Source organism: Myotis davidii, unplaced genomic scaffold, assembly GCF_000327345.1.
Source record: "Myotis davidii unplaced genomic scaffold, ASM32734v1 scaffold57, whole genome shotgun sequence".
In the NCBI taxonomy this organism is placed as follows: Eukaryota; Metazoa; Chordata; class Mammalia; order Chiroptera; family Vespertilionidae; genus Myotis; species Myotis davidii.
In genome coordinates this window covers 2,364,563-2,387,880 of record NW_006289718.1, presented here as the reverse complement: position 1 = coordinate 2,387,880, position 23,318 = coordinate 2,364,563, and the positions used below count along the sequence as shown (strand labels likewise).

Sequence of the window (23,318 nt, the reverse complement as noted above, 5' to 3'; positions counted from 1 at the left end):
TGGGTGGAAGGGCCCAGGATCCAAACAAAACTGTGGCTCGGGCAAAAACAGAAGGAAAAGACAACAAACCCGGATAAGGTTTCTTTCCTATCCCACTGTATTTGTGTTTGATGTGGACGGTCACAAAGTACTCTAAGCAAAGGCGCACACTGGGAAACAGCGAGTTGGGGGGGGAGGGAGGATCCTACAGAACGTGGGCAAGAACACAGAAATCCTGTGATCCAGGCAGATTTTTAGAAATTTATTTTCAAAACTAATAGAGGTTAAGCGTTTCAAGATTGGTGAGGACCTAAGGCAAACTTTCTTGGCTCCTCATGGGAAATAGTACCATGAAGTCTGTAAGCATTTATCCCTTGAATGAAAATGCTCGGCTGTCCTCATCGGTTAACTAAACTGTTTCCAACCCTCTGAGCTGGGCATCAGAAAGGCCAGTCACTGTCCCAAGGGCCGGTCAGCCTCAATCAAGTGAGGCCACAGGGAGGTGCTGCGGACGGCGGGGCTCAAGCAGAGGAGTCTGGGGCGGTGGGTTCCTTAAACCACCGCCGTATTTTTAAAACATAAGGAACACTTGCAGTCTGAAATAATGGTTGAATCCCAAACCACAAAATCAGCCTCCCGGAGCGTCGTCCTCCTCTCTGCGGGTGGAACCCCAAGTCAGCTCGGCATCTGGCACCCATGGAAAATGTCTTTATTGTCCATGGGCAAGGAACCAAGAGGCCGTTCTGAACAGGATGCTGACTCACATCTGCCAAGACACACTGACTGCACAAAGAAAATGGATCTCGTTTGTTTGATGAAAGGCTGGAAGACTCTCGGGGGAGGACTGACTGATTACGAACTGAGGGAAAACTGCCCGGATCCCCTCCTTATCTAGATCCCGGCGAAAACTTGGCCTAGGTGACTGGGCATATCGGTATCAAACCTCAGAAGAAATCATCTTTACAACAGGTCGCAGGCAGGCCACCGAGAGGGGAGAGGGCCGCATCTACATAGGTGTGGACACATTTTATTTATTATCGTATCAAACCATTCACTGAGTACCTACAACATGCCAGGCATTTTGCGAGGTGCTTTGCGTAATTCTGTCATGTGATTTCACCACATCCAGGCGAGGTGGGCGATAATGTCAATCCATTTTACCCAGGGGGCAAGCAACACTCAGAGAAGGCAGGGGCTCCCCAAGATCACACAGCACAGCTGGGATTCAAAGCTGGGATAAAGACCCAGGCTCACTGAATTGGGCTATCTTGCCTCCTGTTACAGAATATTATCCAGACTTGGAAGTAAGGCAAAAGGAAGACAGCAAGTCCTCCCAGTGTGGCCAAGAAGCCCATTCAAGACTCCACAGGTGCATGCTCCCACTCACGTGCCCTGCAGGACGTGAATGGTCTTGTACCAGCCCAGCAATCTTCCCCCAACATTCTGTACTCAACACCTAGAAACACCCAGTCTCTCAAGTTCCCCGTGAATCAGCCTTATCTGAGTTAAATAAATATTTGACATATGATCATCATCCTATATTTATGAATCTTGTTTGTACCTTCAAAAATTTTTTTTCATTGATTTTAGAGAAAGAGGAAAGGAGAGGGAGAGAGAAACATGGATTGGCTGCCTCCTGCATACCTCTTACTAGGGAATTGAGCCCACAACCTGGACATGTGCCCTAACTGGAATCGAACTGGTGACCTCCTGGTGCACAGGAAGATGCCCAACCAACGGAGACCCAGCCAGGGTATGTTTGTACCTCTTAAAAATTATACTGATACTTCTTTATACCACATTCCTCCCCAGCCCCCCACAGTTCCTAAAAATGATTTGGGATAGGATGTGTCTATATATCTACAGAACTGAACTTATTTAGAACATTTGATAATCAGTAGACAGTGATTTGCCCCACTAAGTAACCATGCACGCCACTGAAGAGACCACCCAGCTGGGTTGTGTGTTTTTTTCAACAAAGAGCTGGAAGACTTTCTTCTGAAGATAGTCATTAATAACTCAGTGGGAAAGAGGCAACAAATCACACACACACACACACACACACACACACACACACTGTTGCCCAAAAGTATCCCCCTGGCCATCAGCCAGCTGTCTGGCCAGAATTCCTGCTCTCAAAGTCACCTCTCAGGATCACTCAGCAGAAGTGAGCATTCTCTCTCCCGAGAGGCTCACCAGGAGCCAGACGTCCAGGTGGGCAACAGATGAAAAGGGGTGGCATCTGTGTACGTGGAGGCAGCAGATGCCACGCTCTGGTAGCGAGGTGGGACTCAGAACTTACGGTCTCAAAACTCCCTATGCCTCAGTTTCTCACCCTGAGATCATGAGAAATTTTAATCCATGGGGACGCAGCAAGGACCCGCTGGGTTAATGATTGGGAGCATGTCTACTGCCTTCTCCACTCAGCTTCTGGACTGCAGGCCTGGCTCCTGCCTATATTCAGTTTTGGTCTATGAAAAACTAGGGCAGAGAGTCCAGTTTCATGATAACTCTGGCAGTTGCCTGAGAGATGGGACAGAAAACAAGCACTGCACAGGATGGGAGGAGACCGGGACGCTCGGCCCCTCTCCCAAGTCAGGCACAGCCAGGGGACCTGGTCCCACTCGGGAAAGCGTCATTTAGCTAAGTCCCCAAGAAGGCTTAGGCCAGAAATCAGATTTCTATTTCCATTCTACTCTGGTCTCTCCTCATTTGAGTCCCTTAGAAAGATTTAAATACTTAGATTTGGTAATCCCACTGGATAGCCCCGTCTGCTTTCCATGCAAAATAGTGTGTCTGAAATACTCTACAGCAAGCATGTCAAACTTGCGGTCTATGGGCCGCATGCCTCGTTTATTTGGCCGTGTCAGCCTTGGAGTGTGACAGGCTTGCTCTACAGGACCAGCAGGAAAAGCCAAAGCAGGCTAGCACTCAGGATTCAAATCAAATAGAATCACAAATGAAGGGCTACACGTACAGTGCCAGCACCATTCTGTGCCTGCTACTCTGCCGGCCTCTGGGGACAGAAAATTAAAAATCTGGACAGATGCAAGGGGGCCTACATCCCTACCCTAAACTCACCCGACAGTGAACTGACTGTTTATTGACTTAGCACTGACACCAGGTAAGAATCTGGGGCCCCTGGGAGCTCAACCCGTAAGCGGAACACTTCAACCCATTACACAATATCCTAGAAATATTGTCCGGACTCTTCAGATCTGAACTAAACCCAAAAGTTAACATAAAAAAACTCTCCTCCTAGGCTAACCAATCGGGCAAGCTCCCTGACTCTGTCCCTTCTTTCATTCTTTTCCCCATGTTCCAGATTATCAACCTTAAGAAGGAAAGAAAGGGAAGGAGGGAAGAAAGGAAGGAAGGAAGGAAGGAAGGAAGGAAGGAAGGAAGGAAGGAAGGAAGGAAGGAAGGAAGGATGGATGGATGGATCTGGATCCGCCCATCATCCCTGGGTGACGTGGTATTTGGATTTCCTCAGGAGAGGCAGGCAACAATCCTTGAGAACTACCACTTAGGAAGGGAGCACAGATCCTCCAGCCATGTTTACCAGCGTCTTAGCTCCGCTTGGGCCTCTGCACCCCACCCCCATCCTCTGATGACAGAACTCAGAAAATCAGAAAACCCGTGCTCTAAGGTGGCTGTGACTCAGCACTGGCCCTCTTTGTTCCCAGCAGTGTTGTAAGAGCAGAACTCCATCGAAAGTAAATTCGTACAAGGCAAGGCCTCAGCTGCAGGAACGCTCCCTCCTGGAGCATGAGACACCCTGGGCAACGCGAGTCACAAGGCCTTTCTCACAAGGACACTCTTGCTCTGACGTAGGAGGTCTTGCTGGTCTGGGCCCTCACCTCCTACCCGCCTCTGAGAGGAGAGAAGCTACTTTTCAGAGCCACTCAGCCTCCTGGCATCTTCTAGAGAGAGTACCGGCCCAATAGCTTTCTCAGCTCAATGCATACGCCTCGGTGTGCTGGTGAGCCCGAGAGCACGTGTCCTGTCTTGCTCTCCATTGGCACGGGCTGCGGGTGCTTTGGCCACGCCGGAAATAAATCTTAAATGGTTCCACTTTTCAAACATAAGAAAAAATGTGCAAAAACTTGCTGCAGTTACGCTTCTATACTTATGCTTCTGAGAAGGGGGAAGAACATGCCCGCTTTTGCATTCCTTCCGGAGAACACAAATACTGCTGAAATCAAAACTGGCAATAATAACAGGGCAACTCATTACCCCCCTTCCAGAGAGAGAGAGACCCAAGCTGTACCAGTTTATTGGCACTTACACTAACTCCGGGGTTGTGCTGCCTCTAATTACAATCTATTTGATGTAGTCTAGATTCATCCTTTTCTCATTTAGCTGACTTTCCTTTCTAGTTATTTGGACCCATATGGTAAACCATTCACAGCTGTGTTGTACACGCCACAGTATATATTTAACCCAAGGCCAATCTAGACCAGGAGACTCCTACAGATTTAAGTCTCCAAAACCTCTTGTTAATTAAGCAATATTACTACTGATGCACAGCTTTATTCAGTTTCTAACTAGACATTAAATTAAGGTAAGTAATTGTACAGTCTACCTCAAGCCAGAGCATAACACCAAGTAACCGTGCAGTGGGTGTAGGTAACATACCCAAGAACTACTGAGACCCGGTCAAACTAGAAACAAAGCAGGTTTAGGAGAGTGAGCTAAATTAAATTCACTTTGTGAAAACAGATCAAAGCTCACTAGGGGACTGGTACCCTCGTCGGATGCTGTCCCGATTCTGAAACTGTTCTTTGCTACCTACCTGCCAGCCATGTGCCCCACTCCCTGCACTCACTATGTGCTCTGTGTCTGTGTGCACTAGACTATTTGGATGAAATGTATACCTTCTCACACAGTCCCGAGGGCTGTGTAAATAAGATTAAATACAATTAGTGAAATAAAGTCCTTGCCCTCAAGGAGTTGACATTCTGGTGGGAGAGATAAATCCATATGTAAGTAATGACAGCACAATGTGACAAGAGCTATGAATGAGCATAGAAAATATTATGAGAAAGACCAAGAAATGATGGATTCTGCCTCCTCCTCAAAGACAGCTTGGGAAAGAGGCTGTGTGTCGGCTGGGGCTGAGGGGTGAGGGGGAGCCAGCTGGCTGTCAGGAGTGGGCTCATGCTCCCTCTAGAACAGCGGTTTTTAATTTGGGTGCCGAGGCACGCTGGTGTGCCACAAGGATTTTTAAAACATGCAAAACCTGACTATTTAGTCAGGGACATTGACCTCTTTTCCCTTAGATGGTCAAATAAGAAAGTGACAATAGCTGTCCAGTGTGAGTGAATCAAAATTATACTTTAAAGTCAGATTTGCAAAAATGTATTTGTGGCGTGCTGCAGAGTTGTAGTCATTACTTCATGTGTGCCACGAGTTGAGAAAGGTTGACAATCGCTGCTCTAGAAGGGGGTGGCTCGCTCCTATCAGAGCAAAGGCTCTGTTTGGGGCACCGAGCAACCTAGAAATGAAGACAGGAACAAATCTGCAACGGGTGAGGCAAGGAGGCCCATTGAAAGGGCAGACGCCACACCAGGCCCGGCGAGAGATGAGGAAGGTGGAGGGGGACAGAGGGGGAAGAGCTGCTTTGGGACCTTCTGACCAGTCCGGGCCGTGCGAGCCCACAGATCTCACCCAGGCCGACTCCTCCTGGTCATCCTCCCCACTCCAGGCCTGCTCAGTGTTTGCAGTCCTTGTGTTTAACAGCAACTGATTAACCCTCCGCCACAGGTGACTGCTCACACAACAAGGAAGTAGACTTTGTGTCAGATGGAGCAGGCTCCTCCCAGCATGCTCTGCACTTGGCGCAAACGGGTGCACACACACTTGGGGCACCCTTTCTAGGAGAGAAGGCCCTCATAGTCATCTTTCCTTTTCAAGGTCCTCTGGCTTTTGTTTGTATCAGCATTTGAGGTTTACCCTTCGTTTCATGTCAAGGAAACACCAATTACTTAGCATGCTGTCTTCCCCATAAAGCCTTTGAGGAGGGAGTGGGGGCAAGGTGTGGCACAGCTTCTTAATTACACTGAAGGGAGAAGGCATTCTAAAAGGGAGAGTTAATATCTTAATTAGCTCATTCGTTAAGTGGTGTTAGTTATCTAAAAATATCAAAGGGAAGGAAAAGGAACAAAAGGGATTTTACCCTCCTGAAGAATAACTTCATTTTAGCTCGTAATTAAATGTATTGCCTTCCATTATGACGGTAAATATGTCATCATAGACAATTTTAAAAATACAAAATATATTGAAAGCACAAGTAAGGAAAAGGTTCAATTACCCATAACAACATATATCAGTTAATAATGCCTTTTTTCCTTTTTGACATAAAAAAGTAGTGGTGTAATCATACTGTACATACTCTCTTTTGTCCTTTTTTAATGCAACTGTCACAGTTATGGTGAATACATATTAAAATGAGTGTTGGAAAACTATGGTGATGACTGTACAAATCCATGAATACACGAAAAAATAGTGAATTGTACATTTCACATAGGCGAGTTATATGGCATGTGAACTACATCAAATAAAAATGTTAAAAATTGTTCAGAAACTTTATTTTCCGGTCTCTGTAATATTCTAGACATTCTATGTCATGTAGCGTGAGTTACCACCATTTACTAAGTCACTCCCCAGCTAGCAGCTAGCTGGGTTTTTCACTATCGTAACCAATACTGACACTCACATGATTGGTACACTGAGCTCTATATGCATATCATAGTCTTCCTTCTCAATAGTTGCCTAGATGGATTTAAGATTTTAAACATACTGACAATCCAGAAATTATTTTAAAGGACCAACTGACAACTCAAGAAAATTTAATTACACTGTAAAATCATTAGGCACCAAAAAAAAAAAAGTTCCTAAAAGAACTCATTAGGCTTTAAGTCTGAAAGAGAAGAATAGAGGAACCTAAAGCAGGCCCACAAACACGACAGGAGTCTGGTAACAATAGAATCCCGTCTTCTGTGGCTGACATTTCCTCAGCAAAGAGTCCAGTGCTGGCAGGTTGGTGTTGCGTCGGGATGCTCAGGCCACAGCCTGGGGCTGGCCAGAACTCTGTTCAAACCCATCTGAACCAAGGCCGAGAGACCCAGAGCATGTTAATCCTCAATGTCCCCGACGCACTACATCAGAGGGTGAATCTGAAGTCCACCTACGATGAGAGTTCCGAAAGTGCTTGGTGCAATGCGTGCCCATAAAAGGAGCATCAATAAACTCAATAAATAGCTGTAACTGGGATAATGATGATGTCAGCTGCTTGTGACCAAAGAGAAAGCAGGAATCCAAGTCTCAGCCTTGCGGACGTTTCTGCTTAGAAACTACAGTCTTTTTCTACTGACTTAGAAAGGGCCTGAAGGTATTTTTATTGCCATGGGAGTTTCAGCCATTACCAGAGCTCCCTTGCGCAATCTTAACATTCCAGAGCGCTAAAAGCTTTCTCACGCAGGGATAAAAGCCGTCTTTGTCTCCAGCTGGTAAAAGACACCATCTTCGTCAGATGAGTTTAACTGTTGAACCTGGAGTGTGTTCCCACGATGGCATGACGGGAAGCCCCAGGAATGTAGACACACCCAAATACTAACGAGACAGGCTGAGTTTTAGGAAAGTGGAGTGTGTGAGTGTGTGTGAGTGTGTGTGTGTGTGTGTGTGTGTGTGTGTTAAGGGAAACTATTTTGAGCAATGTGAAAACGCCCGGCACTAAGCAAAGATGCTAAGTGGTACTTCACAATAGCCTTGTGAGGTGGGAGCTTTGATGAGTCCTACTAACTAGTAAAAAAACTGAGGCTTAAGGAAGTAATTTTCCAGTCACATAGCTAGTGAATTAGTGGCAGAGCCGAGATCTGAACCCATGATCTCACACTCTCTTCCACTCCACTCCACTGAGTCGTACTGACTGTACTGAGATAAGCCCTGCAGATTTTAGTTTATTTTCTGATTAGTGACTTCCTGACTTCCCAACCTGGCCTTTGACAAGCACGGTCATTTACAAACACCAAAAAAAGAAGACTTTTTAAAGGTCAAATCCAGACGCTTCCTTATTCTCCCTTCCGTGATCCAGGCAGCCATTCTGGGAAGTGCCCACAGCGTCCCCCTGGAACGCAAGGCTGCTCTTAGGCAGATGAAACAACGCCCTAGGTCCTGTTAACAGGGGTGGGGAACCTTTCATCGGCCAAGAGCCATTTGGGTATTTATAACGTCATTCTTGAGCCATAAAAAATTATCAACTTAAACATTAACCTGCTACAATTGGTCACACATGTAATGAATGCATTGGAAGGGCCAGACCAAATGATTTTGCAAGCCTTATATGAGCCTTGGACTGGATGTTCCCCACCCCGTGTTAAAACCACGTAAAGGATCCTCACAGTGAAGGGGAAGTCCAGAAGGGGAAACGAGTGGTGAAATCACAGCATCACCACAGTGATCACCATGGTTCCCGGGATTCCGGGGATGGGGAAACCCCGAAGATACGTGCTTCATTAACATGAGCCCCAAAGTCGGAACATTTACTCTCGTGGACACAGAGAACAGCGTGATGACTTGAACACGCTCTTGCTCAATTCTATCCAATCCAGGGTTTTATCTGAGGCAGTTAGATAGGGAGGCTTTAGCCTCCTGGTCCTCTTACTCATCCTGAAACTCAAGGAAACATACTCATTCCAACAATTCTTCCAATTCCAGCTCCAGGCCTGAGGAGTGGTGAGACTTGTAGAGTCACACAAAAAAAAGAGTCTGAATTTTTCTCTCATTAGATCAATCTAAGAGCAAAGCAGTAAAATTTCCCCAGCATTTTGTCAACAAACATAATGAAATTCAAGGGGAATCAGGACAAAAAGAAAGGCCCTTAGGGATCACCATGACCAACTTCTTCCTTGACAGGAGAGGCACTGCAGCCTCAGAGGGAAGGGCGGGGCTCCAAGCGCACACCCCGGGGACCAGGTCCTGGCTGCTCTCAGCCTGGGCCGATTTCCATGTTGCTATGCTATTTGGTTAAACTATGTTCTCATGTTTTAGATCTTCTTCTCTCCAAACTGAGGAGGGAAGAGGCGGAAAAGGAGGGAGGGGTGAAAACAAGCAGGTGTGGGGTAAGGTAGGGTTGAATCTGCTCCAGTAAGACAATTGTGAATGCCCAATGTATGGAGATTTGAGGCAGGATGAAGAGACAACTACAAATGCCTACCTTTGGTCTTGATGGCCGTTTCGATGTTCAAAGCATCCCGGTCAGCATCGAAGTTGGGGTAGGCTTTGACCGACCCGTACGCACTCACGGGTGTGGAGTGCTAAGGGCAAAAGACAACAGGCAACCACATCATGCACACTGAAGATCCTCTCGTTGAAACATCGATTTCTACAATAGATTTATTTTTCCAATTGTTTCTTTTAACAATTCCAATCATTCTTAGACTAGAGAACCACTTAAGTATGAACAAGCCATTAAATTAAGATAAGGAACTGCACTGTTTCCTGTGAGAATTCTTCCTCAAAGGCCCGGTGAGTTTACAATGTGCTGTCTATATGTCCACTTTTCTTACTTTAGTGCAGGGGTCCTCAAACTTCAGCCCACGGGCCAAATGCAAATACAAATATTGTATTTGTTCCCATGGTGTTTTTTTTTTACTTCAAAATAAGATATGCGCAGTGTGCATAGGAATTTGTTCATAGTTTTTTTTTAAACTATAGTCCGGCCCTCCAACAGTCTGAGGGACAGCGAACTGGCCCCCTGTTTAAAAAGTTTGAGGACCCCTGCTTTAGTGCATGCTCAAAAGCAGGCAACACAAAGCTGGGCATTCGAAAGTACCTGTGGATTTGGGGAGGTTTGAAAGAGCATTCACACTAGGCTGGCAACAATTCAAAACAAACGGAGAATGTGAAAATGCCTGAATAGCAAGTGTGTTCTGCCAAGTTTTTGTGACAGGCTCACGAATTTCCACTTGGGCCTGTTGGCTGAGCTCATGATGCGTTTAAAAGCAAATGCAAAACGCCGGCCTGCTTGCCTCTTAAAGTGAGGAAGCTCCCTCCACTTGGGCCACCGCTGTGACACCAAGGTGGTCAGGCCACGTGGCTACATCCTCCTTCATGTGGGCCCAGTTCCTCCTGCTCTTCCCTCTCCTCTCTGTCCCCTCCCTCTGCTGTATTATCACTATCTTCCCCTGCCTACCACTCTAACTAGCATTTTTTTTCCTTATTGCCTTTTTTTAAAACAGCCATCTTTTTTAAAATTTTATTTTTATTGATTTCAGGGAGAGAGGAAAGGAAAGGGGGGAGACAGAGGGAGAGAGAAAGAGAGAGAGAGAGAGAGAGAGAGAGAGAGAAACATCAATGATGAGAATCATTGATCAGCTGCCTCCTGCAAGACCCCTACTGGGGATCGAGCCCAAAACCTGGGCATGTGCCCTGACCAGGAATCGAACCGTGACCTCCTGGTTCATAGGTCAATGACAATCACTGAGCTATGTGGGGTAATGGACATTGAAAAACATTTCAAAGGAAGAGGGTATGGTCACAATGTTTTTTAAAGCCCATCAGCCTTCCTGATGGGATGGACCAACCCCACCCAACCTGAGACCGAGGTGAGGGCAACAACCTGCTCCTTCCCACAGGGTCAGCTCGCCTCCCCTTGAAGCTCCTGCATCTCTCCTCCTCCCTGCTCCTTCCCCCAGCACAAAGGACAGACAAGAGGACGGACAATGTGGTTTTGGTTGGCTGATGGCCGGCACAGCCACCCACAACTGTCCCACTTTCAGTGCCAGGGTTCCCCATCCTGAACCACCCCCGCCTCCCCCAGTACATAAAACCCATCATAATATGCGACTCTGTGTTGGCTCGGTTCCTGGAAAGAGGCATAGACTAAGGCGCCCCGACTGACCTCTCCACCCACAGACATTACGTTATGGGCACCAGCTCCCTCTCCCACCACTTGGTTGTGTTAGCAGGGAGCTTATACAGGGAAGCAACTAAGAGTCCATCCTCTTGAATGTGTGTCCCAGGACAAGCCAGAAATCTAGGTTCAGGATTGGACAAAACGTCCCACAAATTGGACAAAACGCTTGTCACTCTCCTGGCCAAGCAGGAAGTCCAGTTCACATGTATAACTCAGGAACACAATGAGCTACCCAGGCGTTTTCCGCCTCATTTCACGCCTTAAACTGTCCAGTAAGATGGACTCAATGGGAACCGAGCACACACTCAGGGAAGGCAAGAACAACGTGCTCTTTTGAAAAGCTCTCTCTGCCGTGGTGGCTGCAGAGTGTGGGTGGAAACCTCAGGAAAAACATCTCCCTGTGTGATGGCAGTGCCATCCATGATGTACAAAGCAGGTGGTCTGGTCACTGAGCTACATCACGTGTGGCTTCTGTTACAAAGTGCTCTCTCATCCTACTCCCAAACACAAGAAGGGCAACATTTGGCATAATTTTATAGTATCCATGGAAACAAAATTAAATAGATAACTAAACCTGTTACCTGTAAATCCACTCATCTGAAAATCAAATTATTGAGGCAAAAGTGATCCTCCCTCAAAATGCTAGAGAAAAAATGGCATTTTCTATTGCAGGCCCATCTCCCTAGACGGAGAAACGCATCACACTGGAGTGCAGCGACCTCAGAGGCTGCTCGAAAAGCCGTCAGGAAGCCTGATTCTAAAGACGATATAATGATCGGGTCCATTAAGGAAAGAAATCACTCAGCTCCTGGACTGCCTGGACCTCAACGCACAGCTTGCCCTGTTGCCAACAGCAGTGGGCACCAGTTCCAAAAGGGAAGGTTAGAAGTCCATATAGGGAAGGTTAGAAGTCCGTAACACCTGTGCTTGCATGGACACCGTCCATCTCAACATTTTGATGTCAAGCACCACAGACAATAGAGGGTTCTGTACCCACATGCTCCAAGCTGTGGTCGACCCCACAGCAAGCGCTTCTTGGTACTTTAATTTAATTGCAAGCATATCATGAAAATTCTCCCAAGACATGCCTACAGCCGGTGTCACTCACTGCTGAGTTTTTGTAAAAGCCATTTCAGTCAAGATAACCTAAAAGGTGTAAGATGGCCCTAGCTGGTTTGGCTCAGTGGATAGACTGTCAGCCTGTGGACTCAAGGGTCCCAGGATCGATTCTGGTCAAGGGCATGTACCTTGGTTGCGGGCACATCCTCAGTAGAGAGTGTGCAGGAGGCAGCTGATCGATGTCTCTCTCATCGATGTTTCTAACTCTCTATCCCTCTCCCTTCCTCTCTGTAAAAAATCAATAAAATATGTATTTTTTTAAAAGAAGATGTATGATGTTCTTAGATACATTACATTTTCATAATTCATATTCTACTTGATCCTAAAAGTGTTTTCAATGATATAACCTCACATGTAGTGTGACAAATTTTAATATAAAACAGAGAAGCAAATGCACCAGAATTATAGGTTCACATATTTCCTGGGAAAGACAATTAAAAGTAATTCTGAGCCCCGTGATAGCCAAAGCAAAAAAGGAAACATGATGAATCACAGTAGGTTCATTATTTAATTTAAAAAAAAAAAAAGAACAAACATCCTAGCTTTTTAGGAGAAAAGCTTTCCCAGGTACTAAAATAATTTTTTTTAAAAGAAGTAAGTTCTTGTGTGGAATAACTTCCTGGACACTTACAAGTCCCGAACCCTCAGGATCGTTTTTGTTGTTGTTAATCCTCACCCGAGGATATTTTTTCCAGTGATTTTTAGAAAGAGTAGAAGGAAGGGCTAGGGAGAGAGAGAGAGAGAGAGAGAGAGAGAGAGAGAGAGAGAGAGAGGCGCATTGATGTGAGAGAGACACATCGATTGACTGTTTCCCTCACTGGGGAAGCAACCAATGGATTGGGGGAGAACGGAGAACCAGGAGGGGGAGTGACTGTCTAAATTTTGTCCCATTTTCTTAGATGCACAAGAAAAGGGAATAGTATTATCCAGAGAGATGTACTATTTGCAAAAATGACACCAAGTGAAAATGATATACTTACCTCACCCTCCAAGCTGAGCTTGCACAGAATTTCGTGAACGGTAGACATTTTGAAAGAAGCTGGAAAAAAAAATACAAGAAGTCTTTAGGAGAGAGGCTTTCCTTTCCCCGAAGCACAGCGATTCATTACACTAATCTCCACTTCTCGGACCATTTCATCTGAGGATATTAGAGTAATTTTTACCAATATATGCAATTTCCATCTCATGATTGGGAAAATTAACGCTTGGCGAAGATTTGCTGAGGTTTGGGATGGGCTGCTGAGTTGGCCAGTCCCCCCCTTGCCCTGTGTGAACAGACCCTGGGGAGACGGATTTGTGAACACGAGACCACAATGTCCCCCTAGGCTAATGCAACCTGTTCCAACAGGATAACACTGAGCCTCCCACCTCTCGCACAAAGTGATAAGCTTGTCAAACCAGCCACAACTTCTGCTATTTCTCACCAGTAATTTGACCTACTGAAAGGGACCTGGAAACTACGGGTGTGGACTGAAATCAGTAGCATTTCTAGGCTGACTCCCTCCTAAATGGCAGCCTTTACTACGATCCCTAATGACTTTCTTAGCTCACCGATGCTTAGGAGATATCAAACTGCTAATGAGAAAGACAGTGGGCAGATTTTCTGGCATTATCTCATTCCATAAAAGACTGATCCTTGCATTTAACATTCAAAATGGCTGAAATGAAGTCATCTTCCAGTTAATACATTTAATGGGGCTATGCCACTATCGTCTGATGGATTGCTTTCCAGCTTTGCAATCACACAATTCTCGGAATCGATACGCCAACCCCTGCCAATAAAAAGTGCTTGGCGGGCATTAAATTTATCTCAACTGAGCCAAGGCAGCAGCATCCCCCAAATAAAGGAAATAGAGCAGAGCTGCATCCGAAATAGTGGGAATGACATTTGGATTGCAGCATCTCCTGCTCTGGTATTTTTTTTTTCTTCTTAATATTCTTTGACCAAGGAAATTGTGTCCATGCAAATTCAGCTTTCTATTCTCTTTCAACAGTTTGCTTAGTCTAAACATTTTCATAAAACTGGCTTGAGGGAGTACTGACATAGACACTTGCTAACTTATCAGAAGGCTTTGAACTAAGCCAATTCCAGGCTCCCTGTGGGGTGGAGGCAAGGGAATGTGAGAGGAGGGGATTCTCCATTATTTGCGGTTATGGGTATATTTCTGCAAGGTTTTCTTTTTAAAAAAATATTTTTTAATTGATTCCAGAGAGGACGGAAGAGGGAGAAAGAGATAAAAACACCAATGATGAGAGAGAATCATTGATAAGCTACTTCCTACAGGCCCCACACTGGGGATCAAGCCCGAAACCCAGGCCTATGCCCTGACCTGGAATCGAACCGTGACCTTCTGGTTCATAGGTGGACGCTCAACCACTGAGCCACGCTGGCTGGGCTTCTGCAAGGTTTTCATCCCAATCTCACTGCTAGACCACTCCTCTCTCTTCTGAATCTCACAGACAACGTTTAAGCACAGCAAAAAAAGAAAAGCACAGCTATTCTAATCCCTCCCACTCCCATAACTCTCAGACACCCACCCCCCAAATATCCCAGAGCTGGGGTATAATCCTGATTTGCAAAAAGTCTTCCTCTATAAATAAACTGTGGCACATGCAGACAATGAGTAATATTCAGGGCTGAAAAAAAAGGAGCTATCAAGCTAGGAACAGGCATGGAGGAACCTTAAATGTACATTAGTAAGCAAGAGAAACCAATCTGAAAAGGCTACATATGACATGATTCCAACTCGATGACATTTTGGAAAAAGCAACACTATGGAGACAATAAAAGGATCAGCAGCAGTCAGGGATTAGAGGGGGAGGAAGGAGGGATGTATAGGCAGAGCAAAGAGGATTTTAGGGCCATACATCTATTGTGTGTGTCACGGGAATGGTGGGTACACATCATCATACTTCTGTCCACACCCATCGAATGTGTAGCACCAAGAATGAGCCCTCAGGTGAACTCTGGACTGTGACCGGTAGTGATGTGTCAGTGCAGGCTCATCAGCGGTAGCCAACATACCCCTCAGGCGGGGCTGTTGGTAGTGGGGAGGTTGCGCATGTGTGAGGCTGGGAATATATGGGAGCTCTGACTTTCCACTCAGTTTTTCTGGGAACCTTACACTGCCCTGAAAAAGAAAGTCTCTTTTTTCTTCTTCTTCTCAAAAGGTCTTGCTCTGTAGGTGGACTTTACAACCAGCAGCCACCAGGCACCTATGGCTGCCAAGCACTTGGCAAGTGTCCAGTGCAAAGGGAGAGGTGCTGTAAACGTCGAGGGCACACCAGCTTCGGGAAAAAGACGTGGTACGAGAAAAAGAATGTAACAATCTCTCAATAATTTACATTGATTAGATATTATAGTTATGAAGTGGTGGGTATACTGGGTTAAAGAAAACGATTTAAATTCCATTTTACCTATTTCTTTTTTAAAATATATTTTTATGGATTTCAGAGAAGAAAAGAGAGGGAGAGAGCTAGAAACACAAAAGGTAGAAATCATTGATCAGCTGCCTCCTGCATGTCCCCTACTGGGGATTGAGCCCACAACCCGAGCATGTGCCCTGGCCAGGAATGGAACAGTGACCTCCTGGTTCATAGGTCAACACTCAACCGCGGAGCGACAATTAGACAGGCCATTTTACCTATTTCGTTTACTTTTTCTTTACTGTGTCTACCGAGAAATTTACACTAGCATATGCCCACACTCTATTTCTACTGGATAACACTGGTCTAGAGCAGTGGTCGGCAAACTGCAGCTCGCGAGCCACATGCGGCTCTTTGGCCCCTTGAGTGTGGCTCTTCCACAAAATACCGACTTCTGCGCACGGGCCACAAAGTTTCAATCGCACTGTACGTGTTTCAGTCACACTGTACGTGCGCGTCCGCACGTGGTATTTTGTGGACGAGTCACACTCAAGGGGCCAAAGAGCCACATGTGGCTCGTGAGCCGCAGTTTGCCGAGCCGCAGTTTGCAGACCACTGGTCTAGAGGGTCCTGCAGTGCCCAAAACCTTTGGAGTGGCTGGGTCAGTTAAAGACTAAGTTTGAGATTCCTCGTAAGACAAACGAGTTTGAGTCTGCTCCAGAAATCTCCAATTCCAACTTGGGCCAAGAAATGTTCCAGAGAGTCTCATCAGTATCCTTCCGCCTGAGAATCACCAAAGCAGAGAGAAACCCCCAGGACACTGCAGCTCGTGGCCAGCCTTGGCTAGCCCCCCTGGGGCTCCCCCAGAAGCGGACTAGGTCTACAGCGACGGGTCGGCTCCTGCCACCGGCCTTGCAGAAGTCCAGTCCCCACTGTATACACCTAAGAAATAAAAATGCCAAACACACCGGGAACCATTAAGTCAGAGATGCAAACAGCTGCTTCTGCTTACAGGGAGGTGGGGACTAAATCCCATTTCTTCATTAAACCAGGCACCTCCCGTTGGCTCTACTGTTTCAGAAATCTCCACCACAGAGGCACAGTGCATTGTTACGGAGCCCTGGCTTTGCAGGCAGCTGCTCAACCATGTATTGCATGGGGCCCCCTCAGGACTGTACAAATCAAAGACAGGCTGGTATACACTCTCCACTCAGGTCCACTCTCCTCCCACAGCCACGACACACGAGGAGAGACAGAAAACAGGGATGTTTAAAAGCCCCACAAACTTCCTTCCTGTTTTACTATGCACAAGTTGTGCTGCCCTTCCATCCCATCAGCCCTATGTGCCCCTACCCATTCAGGTCCTCTAGTTGATCGTGTTCAAAACCCATCCTTCAGTGGCGGCCTCTCACTCTGGCTCAGTTTAGCCCTCAAAGATTCATATGGGTCCCTTTTGCGGCCACCGTAGCAGTGCCAGTGAGAAGATTACATCTTCTCTTTCCCAAGAGCTGAGAAGTACAGGCCCATCCTAAAGGATGATGACGTTCAGGTTGTCCGAGGACATGACAGAGGGCAGCAAATTGGCAAAGTAGCGCAGGTTTACGCAGGAAGAAATACGTCACTGACACTGAACAAGTGCCGCAGGGGGAAGCTAAGGGTGCAACTGCGCATGTGGGCGTTCACCCAGTGAGGTGGTCATCACCAGACTGAAGCTGGACAAAGGCCGCAAAAAGGTCCTTGGATGTAAAACCAAATCTCACCAAGTAAGAAAGAAAAGGGCAAATACAAGGGGGAAAAAAATTGAGAAGATGCAGGAATAAAGTCATAGTATATACAACTCTCATTAAAAACCTAAAATGAAAAAAAAAAGATTGGTGTGGGAACCCAGCCTCAGTGCCCTCTGTCCACTCCCCAGCAAAAGTGGACTTCCTTCTCAGCAGACACACTGTGCTCCTTTAACCCACGGCGCCTCGATGCCTGTGCCCCCAACGCCTTACCCTCAGCTGCTCTAGTTAGAGAGCCTGCCCATTCCTCAGGCCGCCACTGCTCTGGCCTCTGCTCTGCTCTAATGGGGCAGCTGCAGCCCCCATGCCACAGTGCTCTCTCCCTCCTTTCAGTGCCAGGAGCACTTACTGATGCCGCTAGGGTCATCCACTGACCACAGTGTCCTGCGTTCCTGCCATGTACCAAGTATTCAAACGGCAAATGCTGAAGTCCGATTCAGTGCAGCAGGCAATATGCTTTACCTCATCTCCCCTAGAGTCTCAGTTTCCCCACACATTAGGTGCTAAATAAATGTTTTGAAACAGTGAGCTGCTATTTTGCATAATTAATCATATGCATGTATATTATTTATAATCATTCTGCAGAAAAAGCAAGTATGTCAATAACCACAAAGAAATGTCCATGAAACTGGCTATTACATACATGTCTTTTGTATCTGTGTAACTATTTCCTATTTCCTGCAAGCTTCATGGCAAACTTTATCTTCACCATAGAAATAAACTATGGCCCCTGTTTCTTTATTGCATCCAATTCCCCTGGCAAAGCCAAGTCATTCCGTGGATGATTGATTGGTCGCTAGCAGAAAGAGTTGGCTTTCCCACTCGTGTTTGTTAAAACATTAGCTTAGTCTAGTACAGGTGATTAATGAGGCCGTGTCAGTGTGCTGCTGCTCTTGAAAGCGGAAAAGACAGTCTTGGCAGTGTTACTGTAGGTCACACACACGGGCGACATTCAAATAATCTACGAACAGAGACCTAACGAGTGCACACTCGCCCGCACGGCATTCAGGCTGAGAGACACACAGCCAACGATGAAATGCAGACCCCACCCTGCAGGGCCAGGGCCGTCTGCTCTCTACCCTCCTCGCCCCAGTGAGACACCTAAGAGATTAGATTAGCCAGGTCACCTGGCTGATGAGCGGGGAGACAGGGCCGAACCCAGGCTCTCTGACTCTTAGGTCTTTGCCCTTTCAACTTCACCACAGCAGTTCTTCGTTCCAAGGCAGTGATGGCGAGCCTTTTGAGCTCGGCGTGTCAGCATTTTGAAAAGCCCTAACTCAACTCTGGTGCCGTGTCACATATAATAATTTTTTGATATTTGCAACCATAGTCAAACAAAGACATATTTTTGATATTTATTTTATATATTAAATGCCATTTAACAAAGAAAAAGCCAACCAGAAAAATGAGTTTGCGTGTCACCTCTGACATGCGTGTCATAGGTTCGCCATCACTGTGACCCAACCATAAAATTATTTTCGTTGCTACTTCATAACTGTAATGTTACTACTGTTATGAATGGTAATGTAAATATCTGATATGCAGGATGGTCTTAGGCGACCCCTGTGAAAGGGTCGTTCGACCGTCAAAGGGGTCGCGACCCCCAGGTTGAGAACTGCTGGCCTAAAGGGTGAGGTAGTGAAAGATTTGAGCTGGAGAAACATGGGGAGAGCCTGGCAGGTGGAAGGGAATGTCCCTGGGTGTCAGAAGAACAAGAAGACAGGCTTAATCCAGCCATGTCTATTGTGGGTCCTCTCGGGGCCCTAAATACACATTTCTGAATGGTACACATGGAAGCCTGGGAAAACTGGATGGCCAGAAAGCTAACGTGACTCGTTCCCAATACGCATAGTCTCTGTTCGCAGCACTTGCTCTGGAGGCTGAATTTTCTTACTGAGAACAATAGCTCTGTCTTAGTGCACCTGTTGTTCTACATGAGAATAAGATCAAGTCTATGTGCCAGGAGGCAACTCTGTTCCCACCAACTCCTGAGCACAGTGAAATTCACCAGCACAACCCCGCCTGTCTGCACCCGGCTCCACAGGGCAGTCTGCAGCTCTCCTCCCAGCACTCCGCCGCACCCGCATCCCCAACTGGTTTCGACTTGCAAAAAAGAAAAAAAATCAGCAAATCCAATCTGTTGGTGAGAATCTCTACATACCAGTACCTTCCATTCCCAGATAAGGGCTGGGCTACCAGACAAGATCATTAGCACCTTTATCAGGGAAAGTTTTTCCTTTAAGAAAATAGACTTAAAGCCACACCTGCTTCAAACTGGTTTGAAATAATTCGCCACTGGGGTAAGAACAGACTCACTCAACTCCACCCTAATGCAGGGAACAGAGCGGACTCCTCTACCTTGAAAATGTTAATAAAGGAGACTGTTAACTGCCTGACGAAAGTAGCTCTTACTGGAGTGAAAAGCTAGACATTAATGAAACACTGTCGAAAACCAAATGATTTACAGATAGCATGAGGTCTAGCTTAAAGATAATTTAAAGGGTCTGTCCTTTTTTAGACAGATTGTTTTGTACATTATTGTTTCACTTCAAACAGAGTTAGAACAAAAAAACAGTTACAATGAAACGGCTTTACCTTCTCCCCACAAAAGAAAAGTAACAGTTTGCAAACAACTGGAAACAAACAAAAAAAGAGTAAGCCTAAAAGTAAACACTTGAGATAGTAAAAACAAGTTATACGGAAATGAATTAAGAGTCAGCTCCAGAAAGACCAAATATGAATTCCCACAAACAAACAAACAAACAAACAAACAAAAACATGTTGCAACAGGACTGGTCTGCAGAGCGAACCTGACAACCATCCAACAGTTTCGCTGACACACCCACTTTATAGTTTCACAGTGGAGTGTTGATGGGTAACCACAAAACACAGCCCTAGCAACCATGCTGAATCAATCAGGGCCTGGATGACACAAAAGAGGATTTCTAAACCAAAAAAATGTACGGGGGTGGGGAGTGTGTGTGTGTGGCGGGGGGCGGGGTGGAGGTTTGGGCTTCGGGGTGGGCAGGGAGTGCCCGCTGTACTCCACTCTCCACCCCACCCCCAAGCATTTTTATTTAACAGAAACTTCCTGAAAGCACACACTTTTCTCCTTGGTTTTATGGTCTTGATTAAGCCTGAGTCACAGGGCCAAGTCATTCTCCAGACATCCTGGAATTCGGCCCTCCAGCCTTGATAGTACTGGGCGGGAAGGACAGGGCACCACTTGCGCCTGCTCATCCCTTTCGTTGCTGGATCTGAGTCAGTATTTGTTTGCTACCTACAGGCAGGTTGCAACCTCCTGCTCGCAGAGCCTCTCCTACTCAGCCTCCTGATAAGGGACGGAGTGGGTGGAAAGAGACCTGCAGGAAGAATGAGGTCAGTTGGCAGGAAGCACCCTCAGAGCTCAGAAATCAAGGCCGTCACAACGACCGCTCCATGTCAGTGTTTTATGGCCTGCATGTTGTATTTCCAGCGGGGCCTGCTGCCAACAGAAAGAAAGTCTAAACTCAGCCTTCGAGATCTCCCGCACTCTGGACTTTCCGACTGATTCATAAATGTCTCTTACACCCAAGCATACACGAGAGTGCGTGCACACACACACACACGCACACACATACATACGCAGACATGCACACACACCAGCATTGAAATCAAATGCCAATGGTATCGTTCTCCAAACACACTTAGCGTTGTCCTGCTACCTCTAGGCCAGTGGTTCTCAACTTTGGCTGCACATTAGAATCACCTGGGAATCTTTTTAAAATCCTGATTTCTGGGCCTCATCCTCCGGAAATTCTGTTTCTTTGATATGGAGTGAGGCCACAACATTAGTAACAAAGAAACAGAATTTTCCAGAGGATGAGGCCCAGAAATCAGGATTTTAAAAAGATTCCCAGGTGATTCTAATGTGCAGCCAAGGTTGAGAACCACTGCTCTAGGCCCAGGTCCTCCAAGTTCCTTCCACTGTGCTCTCTCAATCGTGATCCGCTAACATCCTCATAAGACCTCAGAACACAGAAAAATACTGTTACCTTTTCTCCTCCACCTCTTCCTGCTCTGGCCTGTGGCTCTCCAGTGTGTCTGAAATTTCAGAGCCGAGTGTCTATAGGCGAGCTTCCATTCCATCCGCCCACAGGGTTTCTGTCTTACTCATGCATTTCCTCATGGGTCTGAGCACAGTGCCTAGCCCAGCACACACTAGGCGTTCAGCCACATTTTTGGAGGATTTACACACACCGGGTCTTTCCTTATTCTGTCTTTTTTTTCTTCCCTCTTCTTTTCCAATGTACCCACCCTCCTCAATTTTCTTTGCCTCCCACAGACTATCTCCAATGGGTTTCCAGTTCCACTCATTCAGAGCTGGAGGCTTCAATTCCCAGCTTCCATGAAAATCTTTGCCAAAGCCTAGCAACTTCTTTCTCCTCATAAAATGCAGCCCATTCCCAGCCCAGCTCGGCACCCCACCTCTCCTAGCTCTGTCCACTGGTCCACGTGGACATGGAACCCACATCTCCTATGGCAGGAAAGGAAAGGGAGGAGGTGGAAAGGAGAAAAGATCTGGAGAGGCCTCGGGCCTCAGATTTCCCGTGCGCTGTGAGGGTGTAGACTGGGTGTGGCAAGGAGACAAAGGGCAGGGATCCCGGTCACCGCCACTCCTGGAAGTCAGGACTTCCCACAGCAGCCTGGGATTCGGCTATGTGGATGCTTATTGACCTCTGACAAGATGGAGCTCAGGTGGTTGAAAAGCTTCAGGTTGTACCCTGAAAAGGAGATCCAGAAGTAATCTCTGAAGCCTGGGTATCTGCTGTCTCCTCCTGCTGACCTGCTCCCCAACAACGGAGATGGGGACTGCCTCTGGCAACAGGAGAAGGACAAATAAACCAGACAGAGAATGGGCGGAAATAATTTTTTTTTTAAGGACTGGAATTTCCTCTGAGTTAGCCTAAAACTAGAATAGGGTGTGGCACCAGGGAAAATGAGGGTGGATTCCCATATTTTAAAAAAAGCATTCTATTTCTATCAGAACATTTCAATTCTATCAGACTCACAATCAAATCCAAGAGACAGGTTAAACCACAACAACTTTCAGAACAGTTTCCCTGAGGTTAAATGTGATGCTCAGATCTGTGGAGCAGCTGGAACAAAGGGGCAAGGAGCCCCAGTCAACTTGGAAACTAACTGATGTGGGGATACGGAACATTCAAAATCCAGTTACTGCCTGTACAATGCACTTACTTTGTCTATTTTTCTGTCTGTTCGGTTCACTGCTGTGTCTCCAATGCCTATAACTGTGAACAGAACAGAGCAGTGGTTAGTAAGTACTGTGGAACCAGTGATGTTGAAAGCAGCCCCGCAGAGCCCGGGACTCCTTTGTGACACACCCATCCTCAATTAATGAAAAATGCCTCAGTGGGCCCAGAGCCTGCACAAGCCAAGAGGGAAAACAAAGGCGCAGGGCAGGGTGTTGTGCCCGAGCCTACTGCCAATGGTGCAGGGAGAGCCTACAAACCTCAAAATCAATAGCAAGTACAGAGAGATGTCTATCTTGCCAGCAAAACTACTTAAATTCGAAATTAGTCAGGAAACTAATGGCCAGGTCTATTGGCCTAAAGACAATCAATAAAGTAGTTTAATAGCTCAGACACAGGATCTTAAAGACTGAGACGCCAGCCCAAGACCACGCTCCTGATCAAAGCCAGTGACTCAGCAATATTTCCTGGGCATGTACCCCAGGCAGGCCACTTGGCACTGCAGGAAATTACAAAATCCAAGCAGTCTCTAAATCATAAACCCCCAACTGAAAAAATGCATATTGATGGGCACACCCTTCCACTGCAGATGCGGTGGATCCTTCTGGAGAAACCCTTGAAGCTTTTAGAGAACAAAGGGACTTAGGAGAGGGGAGGAAATTGCTAAGCGGGAATGTCTTCACACCACTGGCCACAGAGGACACCTCTCCGAACTTGGCCTCACCTAAAATCCTTCTTCACAATGCCTGAATGTTATGTGGCTCCTTGATTCCATAGCCTCCACTTCTGTGAGTTACAGGTGTGTTTGGGTAATGAGGTTTTCTCGTGGGTTTGTTGTGGGGTTTTTTTTTTCATAACACAACTCCCCTGGGGTGTTGAAGATTAGGACCACCAACCACA

At 46.5% G+C, this 23,318-nt stretch overlaps 1 protein-coding gene across 2 annotated transcripts in view; it reads right to left on the bottom strand.

The window, feature by feature from the left end:
* ANXA2 (annexin A2) overlaps positions 1 to 22,504 on the bottom strand; it is a 40,709-nt gene extending 18,205 nt beyond the window's left edge. Inside the window, exons 1-3 of one of the 2 annotated variants that reach the window (XM_006762314.2) lie at positions 22,405 to 22,504; positions 12,997 to 13,055; positions 9,197 to 9,296 (exon numbers count right to left, since the gene is read on the bottom strand). In XM_006762314.2, the coding sequence (XP_006762377.1) occupies positions 9,197 to 9,296; positions 12,997 to 13,044 (148 nt within the window). In that variant the 5' untranslated portion in view covers positions 13,045 to 13,055; positions 22,405 to 22,504. Of the gene's footprint in view, positions 1 to 9,196; positions 9,297 to 12,996; positions 13,056 to 21,200; positions 21,223 to 22,404 lie in introns of those variants that run through there. The other variant, XM_015563010.1, reaches the window with a different exon arrangement.
* Positions 22,505 to 23,318: the final 814 nt, after the last annotated feature.